The 17,850-nt window shown below is 40.3% G+C and overlaps 1 protein-coding gene across 1 annotated transcript in view; it reads right to left on the reverse strand.

Annotated features, from left to right (window-relative positions):
• Positions 1–17,177: 17,177 nt before the first annotated feature.
• The window catches only part of TMC1 (transmembrane channel like 1), a 128,704-nt gene continuing 128,031 nt past the window's right edge, over positions 17,178–17,850 (reverse strand). Inside the window, exon 20 of the mRNA XM_029920495.1 lies at positions 17,178–17,484. Within this exon, the coding sequence (XP_029776355.1) occupies positions 17,462–17,484 (23 nt within the window). The 3' untranslated portion in view covers positions 17,178–17,461. The remainder of the gene's footprint in view (positions 17,485–17,850) is intronic.

The following is a 17,850-nucleotide window of genomic DNA, read 5'->3' on the forward strand; positions in this document are numbered from 1 at the left end:
GCTGACAGCTAGCTCAGATCCTGGAGCCTGTCTTCAGATTCTGTGTCTCTCACTCTCTCTGACCCTCCCCTGCTCGCACTGTCTCTCTGTCTCTCAAAAATAAGTAAAAAACAAAAAAATATATATTAAAAAGAATAAATAAATAAAAATGTTTTGAGTATCATATAAAAATATGAAAGATTATTTGTGGCATAAACTTATTTTAAAGGCAGCATTTAAAACAATTATGACAACATTATGAAACATATGGATTAAAAACTGGAAGAAAATAACATCAAAATTGGATCCATGTTAATCCGATCTTTCTTCTATTTCTCAAATAACATAAACCATGGTTTTGTACATTGCCTTGCCTTCTGTCCTTAAATTTGCATCAAAATCAGATGCAGTTTTAAAATTGTTACTTCCTCCAACTATATATTTAGTTGTAAGGATCAAACAGAATATACATTTTGGGAAATGTGATGTTGAATCCAGGAACAAGTTCTACTTTCAACTTTCAGCTTAGAATAAGCATGAATCTCAAGGACCGTATTACTTTTAGTGGATCATATTTCTACAAGTTTTGTGTACATGGTTAATATAAGTAAATGTTGCAACAGCTTTTGGAAAAATGAGGAAGGGAAAAGAAACAGAGTTGAAATTACAGTGAAATAAGGCTCAGACAGACTTAAAATTGTTAGTAAACGACCCAGTCTGTGGCCACCACCCACCCGAGAGTGAGGCCGTCTTGGATCTTCCATCCCAGCCTAGCCTCCAATCTCTCAAATCCTCACTACATTTGAAATCATGCAGCAGTTTCTCTCTGGAGAAGAGTACTTGTAATATGCCATCGTGTCGAATGTTCTTTTATGACCTTGATAATGGAGATCATTTGGCATAGCCTCAACAGTCCTGGCAACTCTGAGATTCTTCCCAACAAGCACAGCAATCCAGGAAACTTCATACCCCCGGGAGCTCCATGTTTTCTTCTGCTGGGGGTGGCGGAGAACACAACTTCTCCAGAGACATAATTTCCTCCAGGATCCCTGTTAGTCTAAATAGACAGGGTAATTGAATGTTATTGTGCAAAAATACATCTGGGGAGTTTGTTAAAAACTCAGTTTAGGGCCTACTCAGCAGAGATGAAGACTGAAAAGAAAAAACAGATAGAGATTAGAAATTAGTATATTTAACAAGCATGTAATAACCATTTCCATCCTTACCAATGAATCCATTGAAGATAATATGTACTCCCTATTTGTTGATAAAGAGTGTCTTAGACATTTCTCAGAGTAGTCTCATGCTATACATTAGTTATGAAAACGTTTCCAATTCAAAGGCCTTCCCTAAATTCATCCAGAGATGGTCAGACTAGGTTGGCTTCCCTCAGACTTTCTGACCTTCAGCAGCTTCCAAATCCATGTAATCAGCATCCTATCAACTTCATCCTTTTTTTTTTTAATTTTTTAAATGTTTTATTTATTTTTGAGACAGAGAGAGAGAGAGCATGAGTGGGGAGGGGCAGAGAGGGGCAGGGAGATACAGAATCAGAAGCAGGCTCCAGGCTCTGAGCTGTCAGCATAGAGTCTGATGCGGGGCTCAAACCCATGAACTGTGAGATCATGACCTGAGCCTAAGTCGGAGGCTTGACTGACTGAGCCACCCAGGAGCCCCACTATCAACTTCATTCTTAAAGCATTAGGAATTTGTACTGGGCTCTGTCATTATCTTTGTGAAAAATTTTAGTTCCTCTTTTTGAGAAACATATGATAATGAATTTGTTTATGAATGTATCAAACACCTTGTCAAATCCACACTAGTGGAGTGAAGAGTCACGGTTCAGGATGAACTTGACATCTCAACTTAAGAGTGGATTCATGAGTCTTAGGCCTCATTTCTAAGAGGATGGCCTGTTGGCTTGGAAGAAGAAAAGATGGTAGCTCTAGATATGACACAATTGTTTATGCTTCCTCTTCTCCTTTTTTTTTTTTTAAACTTATAAATCCCCTGAGCGCTAAATCAATGCTCACCCACCTCAAGTTAATCTGACCACCAGTAGCCAGTACTGGAATCCTGGTATTGTTGTTTCAGACTCTCAAAATTCCTTCTCCTCACACTTAATTTTCTGGCTCTTATTCACCCATGTCATTGGATTATTCCTGAAAAAAAAAACTCACCACATATCATCATCACCATCATCATTATCATTGTCATCATCATCACCATCAACATAAAATATTTCTTAAACACATACTAAGTGACAGGCATTTTTCTCAGCACTATAGATTTCATTTTATTACATTACATCTCCACATTCTTATGAGGTCTGTATATTACCCCTAATCTATAAGTAAGGAAATTCTATAGTGACTTTTTCCCTTTCATTTCTTCTACAATCTACGGTGAAAACCCCCTCAAAGGAAATCCATATAGTTGCAGCCTGGGGTCTTTTGGTTAATTCTTTTCCTGAAATGTCGTCAGCCCTCTGCTTGCACATACCACACATACTTGAAAAATGTGTAAGGCTGTTGAGTGCATATGTTGTAAGTAAAATTCTCCTCTCCAAAAAATAAAATATTCTAAAAGCATTCAGTCAAGATATATATATCTAGTATTTTTCCCCTCAATGGATTTCCAATGGTAGCATGTTATATCACCCATGTGAGAGTCAGAGGAAGTTTCTGACAGGCTGAGCCTAAGTCACGTGCCCACTTTGTGGCTCCATCAGAATAGAGACAGATGTGGCCCCTTTGGCTTTCACAGGGGAGACACTGCTTCCAAACAGAAGTTAACCTCCCCAGTGGCACTGCAGTGATTCATTTTATGTGTCATCCTGACTGGGTATTCTGGGTATATCCATGAGGATGTTTTGGGGTGAGAGTATATTTAAATTTTAGACTGAGGAAAGCAGATTTCTCTCCTCGATATGGGTGGGACTCATCCAATCAATTGAATGCTTGAATAGAACAAAAAGCTGGATCCTCCCAAAAGTAACGGGAACTAAGGACTGCCTTGAGCTGGAACATTGGTAACATTGGCTCTTCCTGGATCCCGAGCCCGCCAGCTTCCAGACAGGATCTCTGCCAACAGATCTTTTGGTTCTCAAGCCTGACTCGGATTTTAAATGCATCACTGGCCTTCCTGGGTCCTTAGCTTGCTGACCGCAGATCTTGGGGCCTATCAGCCTCCATCATCATGTGAGCCAATTCATACACACACACACACACACACACACACACACACACACACACACACACACCCCTTATTGGTTCTGTTCTGTTTCTCTGGAGAATCCTGATTAATACAGGCAGTCAGCCCAAAAGTGTCAAACCTCCTCCAAAACAGAATTTTCCATCATTTTGAACACGTTCTTACATCTATTCTTTTCTTTCTCATCTACACACTTCATTGATATAGATCAGGGGTTACCATTCACGTATCTTTTATAGAAGTCCATTTTTATTTCAGTGGTATTTCCCCTTGTTCCCCTTCAATTTTTCAAATTGTCACTTTTTTAATAAAATAAGGCTTAAAAATGTCATAGTATTTATCTAATTGTTTGATACCAGCATTGCCTGGGTTAAACTTAAATGACGGGTTGCAGACAGCGCTACAAATTGATGACTTGCTCTGCTCATTTTTCAACCGTATGAAATTTCACTATGAACATGCTAGAGTCAAGAACTTCTGGTGCCCCATGTCCCTTCCCATGAGGGATTTAATTCATTCCTCCATCCCCTGCTATAAACCAAGGCTGATGGAAAATGCCGGGGTGGGGGGCATAGAAGGAGACTTTTCTCATTCTCATTCATTCTGCTCCTTTACCTATAAAGTCTTCATTATACAAATTAAAGCAGAATAACAGGTAAATGAGCATCCTAGAAAGCATTAGGATTGAAGTCACATTGAATAGTCTAACAATCACACGGTCATGGGGAGGGCAGGTGGAGCAGTGAACAGACTTGAAGCCAGATTTGCTCATTATGTTGAAGCTGATTCTAATCATACAGCCCGTCATTTCAACGGCACAGTATAATGGAATATAGCATTTAATCACAAAGCACTGATTAATACATTAAAGCAATATTGCAATGATAACAGTTCATTTTAATAAAGATAAAAAATAGAATCAAACCACTGCTGCTCAAATTACTTGGCGCCCAGGCACAGGTTATAAGAACAGCTCAATATCGCACCATTTTTCCCTAAAGCAGGTGGGAGTCCTGTCTCTCCTTCATTTCCAACACTCCACGTATAAAGAGGATCTATTTATCTCTTTACTGCAGCAGTCAGTTTAGAAATGGCACTGCTAAACCTTCATTTCAAGACATTATAATGCTTGCACTCTTTCTCACATCAAACCCGAAGAGATGACAGAAAACACTTTTTAAAGGCTATTCAGCCATGCTGAAAACTAAAAAGAAGACGCCTCTTATAATAGATAAGAAGTTGTGAGAAATCCTGAAAATACAAAAGCCCAACAGGTAGGGTGTGCTAAGAAAACTCATAGCGCAAGAAAAGTGTGAGAAAGCTCCAGAAGAAAAAGTGAGAACAAGCGCCTGAGTACCCTACTTTGCAGTTTCAGTGTGAACATTCTTGCCCAGGATGTCATTGGAAATCACATTTTTCAGAATCTCAAGAAAAATCAGTTGAGGAATTAAGGGGGATAAAACCCTCTCATTCTTCTGCAGGCCAACAATCATCATGGAGTCATTACTGGTTGTAAGGAATTCACTGGTGTCTAGCAGAAAGTAAGACGTCTGAAGGACTCAAGCTTGGAGCCGGCCTTTCCAGAAGCCTGAACACGAATATGGAGGAGAGACGTGGGAATAATTTAAACCAGGACTGCTATAACTCTGGTCATGTGTAAGCAAGTGTTCCTGGTCCAGTCTGCTAACAGCTATTCTGCTAAATAAAAGAGATAAGTGTATCTCATGGCATATTTTATACAAATCCAGTGACTGGCGTGTGAAAACATAACAAGTTAGGAAAACAAAAGATGTCCTTAAATTAGCAACTTCAACTAGTGATTCTGAGCAGTCCTGTGAACTTCCTAGGAGATCTTACTGTTTTTCATCCATATAGGACCCAACGCTATTTTCTGGCATTTTGAGTAGCTGTAATGATGATGTTGAGAAGGAAGAAGAGATGGAAGAAGAGGAAGGAAGGAAAGGGGAAGGGGAAAGAAGGAGAAGAGGAAGTTATAGACGTTAAGATAAAGCCATGAACCTTGTCTAACCTAGCAGGGGGACACCCACCCACTTCAGGCACCTTTATCCCTGCCGGTACAGCCTCTCTACCTTCACAACCTTATCTGCACAACGAGGAGAACTTTCACCCAACCTCAAAGTCCAGTGGGAGGACTGCCTCAGGGCGGTGCTCAGAGCCTGTGTTGGTACCTCTTACCCTCAGAGAAGAGGGAGGTTAGCAAAGTGAGGTCTGGAAAGGTCTGGAAAGACTTCTCAGAGAGCTTCATTTTCCAGCTAGGCCTTGAAACAACAGTTATGTGAACAACAACACAACAACAAAATGGCGGGAGTCTAGGTCAGCCAACAAAGCACCTTCCGGACAGGAGACACAACCAGGAAACAAAACCACAAGCCAACGACATCATAGCTCAGGGTGTGGTGTGTGGATGGATGTGTAGGAGAGCGAGCTTTACAGAGATTCCAACAGACGTGAACGGACTAAAGCTGGAAACCTAGAAAACAACTAGGTTCTAAGCTAGAGAAGTATCTTTAAGTACTTCAGCCCATAGGGACTAAATATGAGTCTTCCCTTACCTAAGTGAAAACTTATTTCTGGTCTCTCAGAGAATCCTGGGTTGTTTTGCTTGTTTGTTTATAATTTGAAATTTGAATTATAAGCCTATAGGACCCCAATGCTCTATATCCTTCTTGCTCCTTTACCTCTGCCTGGAGCACATAAGATTGTTCAAAAAAACCGGAATTAATTTGTAAAATAAAAACAATAAAATATAAAGTAAAATAAAAATAGATCGATAACGCTGTTAGGCTGGCTTTTGGAGGAGTTTGTTTGATTTCTGTTTTTAGGTTAATGGAACAATTCTTTATAAAACCAAGCCACAGAAACAACCTCAGCAGGAAGAGGTAACCTGAAATGTTATAGGATGATAGTTTCTCCTAAAGCATTAATTAGTGTTAACTCCAGGAGAAACTTAAAAAAAAAAAAAAAAAAAAAAAAAAAGTTAGAGCTCCCCTTGTGGTAGCACCTTTTCAGAGCTGAACTCAAATCCTGGTTTTTTTTGTGCAGGAAAAGCGTGGACATGTCTTAGGGAATCAAAGGAAAATCGCAGTTTTTGAAAGAAGAAAGAAATACAGAATAGCTCTGAAAAATGGTTTCGGAGAATACAAAAGACGTTCTGTTGATGTGAAGGACTTTTAATATCAGAAATAGAGTGTACGCTGATGGCCCTTGGACAGCTTCCTGATGACAGATGGAGTGTGCATGTATGTGCGCGTGTGTTATTTTGTGCTAGTTACTAACATTTAAAATATTTTGCTTCTCTCTCTCTCTCTCCTTTCTCTCTACTCCTCCCCCTGCACTCTTTATCGCTCTCAAAATAAATAAATATTTAAAAAAATTTTTAAGGGGGCACCTGGGTGGCTCAGTCAGTTAAGTGTCCTCCTCTTGGTTTTGGCTCAGGTCCTGATCTCATGGTATGTGAGTTCAAGCCCCACACTGTGCTCCAAGCTGACAGCATGGAACTTGCCTGGGATTCTCTCTCCTCTCTTTCTGCACCCCCCCTCAAAATAAATAAATAAACAAACATTTTTAAAAAATATTTTTATTTATTTTTGAGAAAGAGAGAGAGACAGAGACAGAGAGAGACAGATTAGCAGGGGAGGGTCAGAGAGAGAGAAGGAGATACAGAATCTGAAGCAGGCTCCAGGCTCTGAACTGACAGCACAGAACCTGACGCAGGGCTCGAACTCATGAACCGGGAGATCACGACCTGAGCCAAAGTCGGACGCTTAAGCGACTGAGCCACTCAAGTGCCCCAATAAATAAACATTTAAAAAATGATTTTAAAATATTTTGGCATATGATAAAAAAATTCGGGCTTCCGGTTTCTCTTTAAATATCAGAAGATCTGTGGGCACCTGGGAGGCTCAGTTGGTTAAGCATCCAACTTCGGCTCAGATCTGAGTTCGAGCCCCACACTGGACTCTGTGCTGACAGCTCGGAGCCTGGAGCCTGCTTCAGTTTCTGTGTTTCCTTCTCTCTCTACCCCTCCCCTGCTTTCACTCTGTCTCTCTTTCTCTCTCAAAAATAAATATTTTTAAAACTTTCTAAAACTCAGAAGATCTGGAAACTCTGATTCCGTAATAAGTAGCTAGAACTGAATAGTGAAGGCTCCCAAAAGGTAGGGCAGTTCTTTTCGTTTTATCATATATCACTAGACAAGTTTACTCATCGTGTTATTTTCTTGGCCTCTGTTGGCAGCAGGGTTTGTGGTCCCTGATAAAGCAGGAAGTACGTAGCAAAAAGGCGCCCATGTCCTTAGATGAGCACAAAACAGGCTCTTCTGCTTCTCAGCTCTGTGGCTTCCTGGCTGGGTCACTTTGGGGAGAGACGGTCCCTCTCTTGCAGACTCCACATTCTCATGGTTTCTTACACTCATCTAATCCTGCTGGGCTTTCTTTTTTTATGAAAGAGAATAAAAATTACAGTAGGTAGAGGAGGTATGGGTTATACCCTGCAACATTATTTTTTAAAGAAATATTTATTTCTTTAAAACAAAGAATGGTCAAGCTTCCATCTGACTAGTTCTCTGTAATTTCAACTCTTTCTGTGAAGTCCCACCCACTCCCCAAGAGGGAGTAAGTAATCAAAACAGTCAGAAAAGTGCCCCCTGGTTCATAGCAGCACTTTCAACAATAGCCAAATCATGGAAAGAGCCTAAATGTCCATCACCTGATGAATGGATCAAGAAGATGTCGTTTATCTATACAATGGAATACTACATGGCAATGAGAAAGAATGAAATCTGGCCATTCGTAGCATAGTGGATGGACCTCGAGGGTGACATACTAAGCGAAATAAGTCAAAGAAGGACAGATACTATATGTTTTCACTCATAAGTCTAACAGGAGAAACCTAACAGGGGACCATGGGGGAGGGCAAGGGGGAAAAATAGTTGGGGAAAGGGAAGGAGGCAAATCATGAGAGACTCATGAATACTGAGAACAAACTGAGGGCTGATGCGGGAGGGGGAGAGGGGTAGGGGGATGGGCATGGAGGAGGGCACTTGTGGGGATGAGCACTGGGTGTTATATGGAAACCAACTTGACAATAAACTATAAAAGAAAATAAAGTGCCCCCTGGATGTCCCTTTCTTATCAGCTTTGTCTGACTATGGTGTCACCCCTCACATGCTTCCCCAGTGACCTTGCTAAAGCAGTCGTCCAGCCTCTCTATCACATTGACATCTTTTCACCTTTCTCTTGGCCATTAGCAGTGGCAGAAGTTGCTTTATTTTCTTTTCGATTGACTTGTGTGTTTATTCAGTGTGACTGTCTGTAACGGTTGACTGTCTGTACCCTCTTTATGGAAAGATCTGTTGTGTCCCATGATGGGCTCGGGAGCCTCCTACGGTGCCAACACTAATAGTCCCACAAGAATTTATGCAACTTATAGGGTAGTTTCTCAACCTAAACTGAGGGCTGGCTGATTCTGCATAGTCTCAAGTGTTATCCCCAGGGAGGTTAGGAATGGGGGAAGGAGGGCCTGGGGAGTCCGGCTGATGTCACTAAGAAGACAAGGATCAATCAAGGCGGTGAGAGCTCACTTTGCTGGATGGACTGCATGCCATCAGGCGGAAAGCAATTCTCCGCAGTCAGTGTGACCTTGAACATGACCCCCATGAACCCAAAAGCTAAAAAGGATTCATTCAGTTCATTGAGGAATAGTTGATGTCACTTACGAATCACAGATTTGCGACATTTATTTTTCATAATTTCGAACTTTAAAGTGGGTTTAAGAATAAAATAATTAGGAAAGTTGGGAAGAAAAATGATGTCTTCATCCCTGTCTAGATCTCTTTTATTAATCATTCATAGTTTATCACAGATCAGCATTAACAACAGTAAGAAGATAATCAAATACCCATGTGATAAACATGTTTAAGAAAAATTAACCACAAATGCTATTACAAAGTAATAATTTGATTTTTTTAATTCATAGGCTTAGGAAATAGTATGAATTAGTATTCAATCACATCATTGCCTCAAGAATATTATCCTTGAGTCCCAGAAGAGGAAGCTCTGTGATTTCCATTTATATTCCACTGGTTCTTAAGCAACAGGAAAGGCAATACAAAACTGTCAAAGTGTATGTCTGTCCACACTTTCTTCCTCGCTTTTCACTGACCCCCTATGCCCCCACACAACTAGGCAAGACACCATCAACAAGCTGTCTTCTCTTTGACCTGGCACGTCATTGCTTTCAAGAAACTTAGGTTTTTATTTTATATTATTTTATTTTAGTAATTTCTACACCCAACATGGGGCTCCAACTCACGACTCTGAGGTCAAGAGTGGCACGCTTTTCTGATTGAGACATCCAGGCATCCCAAGAAATTTTGATTTTTAAAAGATTATTATCACTGCTGAGCTAAAAACTTTCCTGGACATCACCAGCCTTAGATCCGAAGGAGGTATTTACTAACATTAAGATCCCAAATGTATTGAATCCATGTCTTGGAACAAACACATTGGTACTCTGCAAAGTGCCACTTGTTTATGTGTGTCGCTCCATACTTCATGAATTGATCTATCAGGCTCATTCACCATGAAGCTTGCTCTGTATTCGTAGTCTGCACCTCCAGCCCCTCAAACCCATATCTGAGAAGTGCCTGTCATGGATGTCTGTCATGGGGACACCAGAACTTTTTCACGTGGGTCATCTCCCATGCTCTCCATGCTGCCAGCTGATGGTACTCCCACAGTGGTGTCATGCTCCATTCATAGGTGAGCAGAATGTCTCTCTTCCTTTCTCTGTGTTAGATTTTATTCCCTGGCCACAAGTAGATCATCACTTGTACCCCATTGTTCAGGAGTCCCCCCTCCACCAAGTTGTTCCATCAGATTCTGTCTGTAGTTTCTGCCTCCAGCAGACTGTAATCCATTGCTCTTTCTTTCCCCCACTTCCTCAAAAGCAGCATCCATCTCCCCCAGTGCAAATCAGCTGCTGAAATCAGATGGGCAGGAGCCACCTGCCCTAAGAGCTCACGGTCAGTCTCCTAGCATATCTGAAACCCAGCTCTGTGTACCATGTAATTGAAACCTTCACAAAACCTTATTTCATAAGAGTTTTTAGAGCAGCACTCACTGCCCAATAGAAAGGGAATGCAGCCACAAATGTAAGCCACATGTCACTTAAAATGTCTTGGTAGCCGCATTAAAGAAAGGAAAGAGAAACAAGGGAAAGTAATTTTAGTAATTTAGTTCATTTAGCCAAAAATATGCAAAATAATATCTTTCCCACACTCAAAATGAAAAAAATATGAATGAGATATTTTACAGGGTGGATTTTATGTTGCTAACAGATTTCCATTTCCAATCATCTTCCAAGTGCTCAGGGGCCCCATATGGCTGGTGCCTACCTGATGCAGCAGCTCTGGTTTACAGCCCAGGAAGGAATCTGAGAAATCATGCCGGGCAACCCCCTTACCTTGCCAATGAGACCGCGAGGGGCGGCACCATTCCCAACAAGTCAAACAGCAAATCAGTAGCAGAGACAGAGCTAGAACACAGGGGCCCTCATGCTTAATCACACACATTTTTACTCATTTAATGCTGCTTATCTTATATCTGTACAGCCACTCTGTTACTAAAACACATCCTTCTAAAAAATACTAAGAATGTTGCCCAAAAATATGGGCAGTTTTTTTTTTTTCTCCATTTTTTCAAAGTAGCCTTAATGCCCAGGTGGGGCTTGAACTCATGGCTCTAAGATTGAGTTTAATGCTATACCGGCTGAGCCAGCCAGGCGCCCCTGGACAGTTGTTCTTATCGTGTCTGTGAAAGATTAGGTTTTTCAGACTAAGTAAAACCTCTTTGCAAGTAGTTTCTGATTAATAGCTCTCTGAATCAGATCAATTTAAAATCACCACAATTTTGGGGGTGCCCGGTGGCTCACTCCGATGAGCATCTGATTTTGGCCGGGATCATGATCTCATGGTTTGTGGGTTCAAGTCCCGCACTGGGCTCTGTGCTGACAGTTCAGAGCCTGGAACCTGCTTCAGATTCTGTGTCTCCCTCTCTCTCCACCTCTCCGCTACTCATGCTCTGTCTCTCTCTTTCTCCCAAAAATAAATAAAAATATTAAAAAATTATTTTCAATCATCCTAATTTTTTAACTAAAACACGACTAACATTTTCAAATAAAAATATTTGACTGACCAGAAAAGGAGAATTATGGGTAATTTTTATCCCGCTGTTAACTGCGTGCTAAGCCGCATGCCAGATGCCCAACGGTGGGGGGCCGTTTTCAGCATCAGCACCATCTCCTGCAATCCCGATTTTGAATTTGAATGGAGACAACTATAATCCATTTTAAGATGGGATCAATGAAGCCTAGTGAGAGTAAGTAGTTAGCCCGGGTCAAAAATCTAATAATGATCCTCAGAAAATCACGTGGCCAGTGAAGAGCGCTTTTAATCAGGACCAGAACTTGAACTGAAACCGTGGCCTTGACTCCCATGTCAGCGCTGTTTACCAGTCTTCCCACCCCTGCCTGCCACACTCCATTCAGCCCCCGGGGTTATATAGGAGCCTGTTGACTTGACATATTGGGAGCCTTTTCTGTGATACAAGGTTGAGTATTTCCACTGGGTGTTACCTATTACTTCACTGGGGTGAACATTTCCCATGGGATCAACTCATTCCATGTTCCATTGAAGTCACTTGTCCTACAGCCAACGGCTCCTTCTCTAGCTAGTTTTCATCTGCCGATGGGCCATGCCTTCATCATTTATGCAACTTCACATCCCACTACAAATGTATTTTTCAGTTCCAAGGCCCATGTCCTAAACACCTTGCCCTTCAGACCTGCTAATCTATCTATCGTCATTTCCCTGAGGTGTCTTCACATCATGCATCACAATACTGCATTCTTAAAAAATTTCTCTTAATTAATGCTTTTCAGTTTGACCTGCCTTAACACACATAGGATTATTTCTTAACATGTGTATTGAAGCCATTTCCCCATTTACTTCTATTAGCAAATCTGTGCTATCCTCACACGGGAAAAAAGTTTGATCCCAAAAGAAAAAAAAAGCATTTGAAGTTTTTTACATTCAACTCAGTCATGCTCTCTGTTTCTGTTGACTCACAGTCCTTATTTAATCCATTTATCTAACCCTTGCGAAATGCTGACCACACCCATAGGGCCTTGAACTCTAAATTATAAACACAGCAGATTGCTAATTCCATGGCTGGATTATATGATAGAGCAAGCAAGCAGGTGTTTAGAGAATCAACAAAGCAGGATTTTTTTTTTTTTGAAAGAAGCATGTGATGTCACCATGCATGTAGTTTAGAGTTTTGAGACAAATCTTGTTTTTACTTAAAATTAGATGTTAGAAATCACGGTAATATTTTCAGTGCTCCACTCCTATATGAACTATGATCAGCCTCTGGATAATTCTCATTTCAATAGTGTTCTCAATTACTTCAGAGAGCTGATATGTACAGTCAAGCAGAAAAAGGAGTTGTAGCATGACTACAAATATTTAGAATTCCGTGATACAGGCCTGATGACCGTGTCTGTTCCTGAGCACTAGCCGCACGCCAGGCACAGTGCTATATTCTATAAAGGCTTCGTCTCTTCTAACACAAAACAGACACTTTATGGAGTAGGGCTCTTATTAGCCCCATTTTTATTTTTTTATTCAAAAACATTTTTTATCTTTTTATTTTTAAAAGAGAGAGAAAGAAAGAGAGAGAGAGAGAGAGAGAGACCAAGCAGGGGAGTGGCAGAGAGGGAGATACAGAATCCCAAGCAGGCTCCAGGCTCAGAGCTGTCAGCACAGAGCCTGACGCGGGGCTCAAACTGTGAGATCAGGACTCGAACTGAGTCAGACACTTAACCGACTGAGCCACCCAGGCGCCCCTAGCTCCATTTTCAAAAATGAGAAACTTGAGGTTTTGGACAATTTCCTTAAGGTCACATAACATATTTTACAGCCATTAAAAATATCTCGAAGTTATTTTTTGACATGGGAAAAACTTAAATCAAGAAGTAAGATAAAACTAAATATATCTCATGATTCGAAACATTTTATTAGGTCTGTGTGTCTGTGCGTGCGAATCAAAGGAAAAACAATACACCAAAATATTAAACAGCAGTTTTGCGGGGCGGTAGAATTATGGAGTTCTTCTACTTTTTTAATTTTATTTAAAATGTTTAAATTTGCTATAGCAAACATGTGCCTCTATTTTAAGTTTTTAAATAACCATAAGGATTTGTATGAAAACTTCCTGGTATGTATGAAAAAGATGCGTGTGGTACGAAATCTAAGTTCCCAGAGGAGGGCAAGTATTCCTTAGATATGTTTTTCCATTGCTCATAGCTCCTAAGCCACGGAAACTGAAGCTGGAAAAGACAGCTGGCCCATCCAAGGCCAAGTGTCAAGGCAATCCATTACAAGAGAACTCAGACAAATAAATCTAATACAGGGGCTTGAGAACTGTCACCACCACATAATGGTATTTCCTTGTTGCAGGAAGTAAATACAACAAGAGGCCATGACTATAGTTCATTTAAAAAAAAATACATGGTTAAGTCTCCGTATCTCTCTTTCAAAAAAAAAAAAAGAAGAAGTGCGTATCTACATTGAGAACTGAGAACATTTGCCAATGCCATCTTAAGTCTCTGGTTTTTGAAGCCTGCTTACGTCTTCTTTTGGGCTATTTCTTTAACAAATAAACTGTGGGAATGCTTTTACCCTTGTACACCAAACAAGGCAAAATAAAGTTATAACTGGGTATTATATTTCATGACTAAAGGAAGGAAGTAAAAGTCATCAGACGTCCATCTCATTGGCTTCCTTCTTTTGAAACACTCTCTTGGTGTTCTCCCAAAGAACAGAGGCTAAACTCCTTTGTTTGCATTCCACTCACTAAGCGTGTGATGCCAATTCTGCATTCCAGGGTTATTTGTCCATCAAGAAAATCCTAGCTGAGGATGAAGGCTGGAAAAAGGGAGAATAACATCTGGATTTTGCTTGGCAATGCACTTGATAGAGAATAAGAGAGAGTAAAACTCTTCCAATTTCTGATAGTATACTGTAATATCTGCATCATTATTAACAAAAGGGAAGTCTTGTCTTGAATGGAAAGGTATCATTGATTTTCCTCAATCTTAAAATAATTTCATAAGTCCTAGAATCATTCTAGAAGATTCTGGACACCAAGAAGATCAATATGGCAGGTGGTGCAAAACAGTGAGAGAAAATATAGAGAGTAGGTGATACGTGGGATACGTTATGTCTGATAAACGTCTGACACACAGTGTTTGAGCAATGTTTATCAAATGAATGAAGATGTACCAGCTTCACCGTGGATCCTAATGATCATGCACCCAGTGCGGTCCCAGCATGCATGATAAACCCACTTCCCCACAACCTACCCATAATCCTTAGAAAGGGGCTGGTAAAGCAAAGTGAAATATTTCAAATTCCAGTAAAGTCTACCAGGTTAAAGGTAAGGCTCCAGCACTGAAATGTGAGGCAGGGAAGATGACCCGAAACCTTTTCTTATTAACTCATCCACTGAGAAGTGAAGATAGCAAAGGCTGACCCCTTGTGGCAACGAGCGGAACTACATCCCACCATAGGACAACATTTTGAGTCTGCAAATTTATTTCCAAACCTGGCCAGCGTAGACCCCATCTCTGAAACTTACAGGGATTCAGCAGGATAAGAAAACATAGTTCAGGTCAAAGTATTGTTAAAACGAGCCCCTCGATACAGTTTACAGTTTATGTGCCAAAGAAGATAATTCTCTGAAGATAATTCTCTGAAGCCAAAGAAGATAATTCAAAGAGTGTGTCGAAATGCAGTTTTTCAGTTTTCAAATAAATGGCAAAACTCTGCAGAAAAGTAAATTTAGTTTCACATATATTGGTCAGCCTTTTTTTAATTTCCTCTTAGAAAAAAATAAAAGGTGCAGTCTGGTTGGTTGATTGCTTGGTTTGCTCGCCCTCTCGAATTTTTCCTATGGCTTTTATCGTTATATATAGAAATAATGATAGAGAACGAAATCATACCAGTCAGAACCTTCCCAGTACAAGGCCAGTCTCTGAATCATCCTCAAATAGACTGGAAATGGCATTCACGGTTTCAAATGCTTGTTCAGGTAGTAGTATGGAAATATTTTGCCAACTCTTTGGAGACCAAAAGAGTTAAATCTTCTAAAAACATTTAACTTAAATCAGAGGGGTGTATAGGTGCCATAAATATCCAACTTATTTTTCAGTGTATACAAAGATTGAAATTTAGAATGTCACGTTTGAATTCTTTCTTATACCATGAATGTCTGTTCCCAAAGTACGTTGTTTTAAGAAGTACCACCTTTCAATTATAAAATATGTAAGTCATGGAGATGCAATGCACAACATAGGGAATGTAGTCAATAATATTGTAGTAACTTGGTATGCTGACAGATGGTAACTAGAATTTTTTTAAAAGTGCATTGCTTACATTGCCGTCAGGAGATGAAGTCTTTGGGGACAGTTTGTTATCTCTCATCATTTTCCTTATGAAGTAGATCAAGAGCAAGGGAGTGTCATCCACATTATAAATCTGGCCACACATATACACCAATTCTCTAATCTTATTACTACACAGTACAAAATGATCCAAGTAGAATTAAGCACTAGCGTTATTTACTCATCGGCATTATAATCGAATGAGGTGAGAAGCCCTGCGTAGCAACAGATAATTCCATTTCTTACATCATAGTAACACTTTTCGTGCAGATAACACAGTTTTTGTCTCACAGTGCAACTGCTGCAAGTTAAATCGATTCAATTTAATTAATAAGCGTATACTCAGTGCCTACCTGTGCACTGCACTATCCTAGGCATACAAAAGAGTTAAAAGAAAAGATATGATCCCTGCTCATATGGAGCTTACAATCTGGGTAGGAAAGATGATACTTACATACAGGAAACAGAAAACTGTTCAAATTCACAGGAAAATCTATATAAATAATAGACTCTTGAATAAAGACATGAGGGTCCAAAGAAATCTATCAAGGTTGGGAATCGAAGCTAACCTGGAAAACTGGACCAGAGGAAGGAAATCTTGGATTTGTGTCATGGCAGTGATGGGCACGTGGATTGGCAGAAGAACAGAGGGTCATTTTTATGGCCAGAAGAGTGAAAAGAAGGAAAAACTCAAGGATGGGGTGATAAAAAGCAGCAAGTCAATTGCAGGGAATGGCAGGCAAATTGGCTTAGCTTTGGAAAAAGACACTGTCGGTTAGCATGTTACTGAAGTCACCCAACAAGGCTGGCGGAGGGCACTGATTGCTGCAATTCAAGGTCAATTCAAACTTTAAACAAATGATAATGCTTAAACACATCTATAAACTAAAGTGCCCCATAAAAGTGTGTGTTTTCCTAACCTTATCAAACAAGCAAAGACAAATTACGGGATATTAGAATCTAAACTCAGGAAATGTGATCATTGGAGGTCATGATTAGGCTGTGATGGAATTGTAATCATGTACAATGCCTTTTTTATTTTAACTCATAAAGAGGTGTGTTGTCTAAGATGATGCACCTCCTCAAGGTCAGAGGCCTTCATACTTCCCTTAGAATTTTTCTTTTAAAAAGCCTATTTCTTTTCATACTGAATCCAGCAGCTAATGAAAAATCTTGGGTGTATAGTCATGGAGGCCCTGGATGGGGAGACAGCAAAAAAAATGGAAAAACAAGATGTTGGTTTCAAAATACACGTTAATGAGCAATTACGGTGAATACTTTATAAAAATATTTCTGAACTTTGAGGGAGAAAAAGAGTGAAATATTTCTGTTCCCAGGCAAAGAAAACCAAGGCAGAAGTGTTTAAGATGAAAGTTCATATACATAAGGTTTGTTTTTTTTTTAATTAACCCTTCAGGTAAACCAGTGACCTGTATTGCTGAATCACATCCACTTTTAAATTCCATTTGTTAGAAGAAAAGCCAGGGAAGTGAGTCGGTGGGGGGCGGGGGGGAGTGGTGGTGCAGGAACAAATCCCTGAATTTGGAACAAGGTGGAGATCCTTCTTGCTGAACTCAGACTGGTGATGCTTTGATTGACTAGCATGACCTTGACACAGACATCAGGGTGAGAATAGAGGGGAACAGTAACTTCGCAATGCTTGTGTTCTTGCCCTTTACAGAAGTCGTTGGTTTTGAACCGCAAGGTGAGGAGAACTTCTGGACCCCCAGCATAGCTCTGAAAACTACTGGCCACGAGCAGCTGCAGCTGTTCAAAAGAGAACGAGAGAGAGAAGATGAAGAAGCAACAATTAAAATGTAGCTTCCAGGGGGACCTGGATGGCTCAGTCGGTTGAGCATTAGTTCAACTTTGGCTCAGGTCATGGTCTCTGGTTTCGTGAGTTCAAGCCCCACATTGGGCTTTCTGCTGTCAGTGTGGAGCCCACTTTGGATCTTCTGTCCCTCTCTCTCTCTCTCAGCCCCTTTCCTGCTCATGCTCTCTTTCTCAAAAATACATAAGCATTTAGCTTTCAGTGTGCTTAATGTTCTGAATGAGGCGGTCTGAAATCTGTATCTTCCAAATGTACTCCACGTTGACATAATATTTAGCATTTTTACATTCAAAATATTTCTT

This window comes from Suricata suricatta, chromosome 13 (genome assembly GCF_006229205.1).
Source record: "Suricata suricatta isolate VVHF042 chromosome 13, meerkat_22Aug2017_6uvM2_HiC, whole genome shotgun sequence".
NCBI lineage: Eukaryota > Metazoa > Chordata > Mammalia > Carnivora > Herpestidae > Suricata > Suricata suricatta.